Genomic DNA, 1,025 nt, shown 5'->3' on the forward strand with positions numbered 1-1,025 from the left:
CTTTCATCATATCACCAACAGACTCTTCAAGGAAAGATACTATATTTTCAGGTGCAACGTTTTTTTCTAAAAATAATTTAACACATTGTGCTACCTCGGGAGTTCCGATATATTCATGCATTAATTGAGTTGTAAATATTCCATTAAAATATACAAGTGGATTTACTATAGCCATTTTTTTTGTTCCATCTACTCCTTCATTATCATAAATATTTTTTCTTAATTGATAACTTAATACTTGAAATGCTTCACTTATTTGATTAAATTCATCATTTAACTCAAAGCTGTTATCACTATTTACCTTTGGATAATGTTGTAAAGATAAGTTGTGAAAATTTCTTTTAAGTTCATTTATATCAGAGTGCTCATTTACATTTAATACATCATAATAATTTTGTACATCACCTTCATTTAACAGCGTATGTGAAACATCATCATGAATATTATCTTCATGAATTTTGGTATTTTGATGTTCTAAATAACTAATAATATCTTGTCCATTCAAAAAAGCCTCTGCAAATGACTCATCTCTATGAGCACCTAAAATAACATCCCCTTGGTTTCCATTCTCTGCCAAATTAGTTCCTTTAAAGGAGGAAGTATTGTTTGCTTGTACTTCAGACAAATTTCTGGAATATACATTATTCAAATCAACGCATGATAAGGAATTTCTATCTCCGTTATTCTGTACAAATATAATAAAATTAAAAAATGCATATTAATATATATTATTTCAAATAAAAAAAATAAAAAATAAAAATAAAAAAAAAAAAAAAGGATTATATATTATTTTATATAATATATAAAAATATATATATATGTTATTTATATTTTACCCAATAATTTGCATATCCAACGGCAGCTACGGCTACTGATAAACATACATATTTAACTGGACGGCAGGAAAAAATACTTTTGCTCCTTTTATTTTCTTCAGATAAATTCATTTCATCAATACTTTTCCTATTTGACATATTATCAGCAATTCCTGTAGTGGAAGAAATAGGGGTAAATTTATTTCCAAA

General features: G+C 26.1%; 1 protein-coding gene across 1 annotated transcript; it reads right to left on the reverse strand.

Moving 5' to 3' along the window:
- On the reverse strand, nt 1-974 carry PRSY57_0021900A (DnaJ protein, putative; the record flags this gene model as incomplete). The annotated part of the gene is made up of 2 exons (XM_012909621.2): nt 1-685; nt 837-974. Coding segments are annotated over 2 exons (823 nt in total), but the record flags the coding sequence as incomplete, so codon positions are not given.
- Nucleotides 975-1,025: the final 51 nt, after the last annotated feature.

The sequence above is a fragment of the Plasmodium reichenowi genome, assembly GCF_001601855.1.
Source record: "Plasmodium reichenowi strain SY57 chromosome Unknown, whole genome shotgun sequence".
Lineage (NCBI taxonomy): Eukaryota > Apicomplexa > Aconoidasida > Haemosporida > Plasmodiidae > Plasmodium > Plasmodium reichenowi.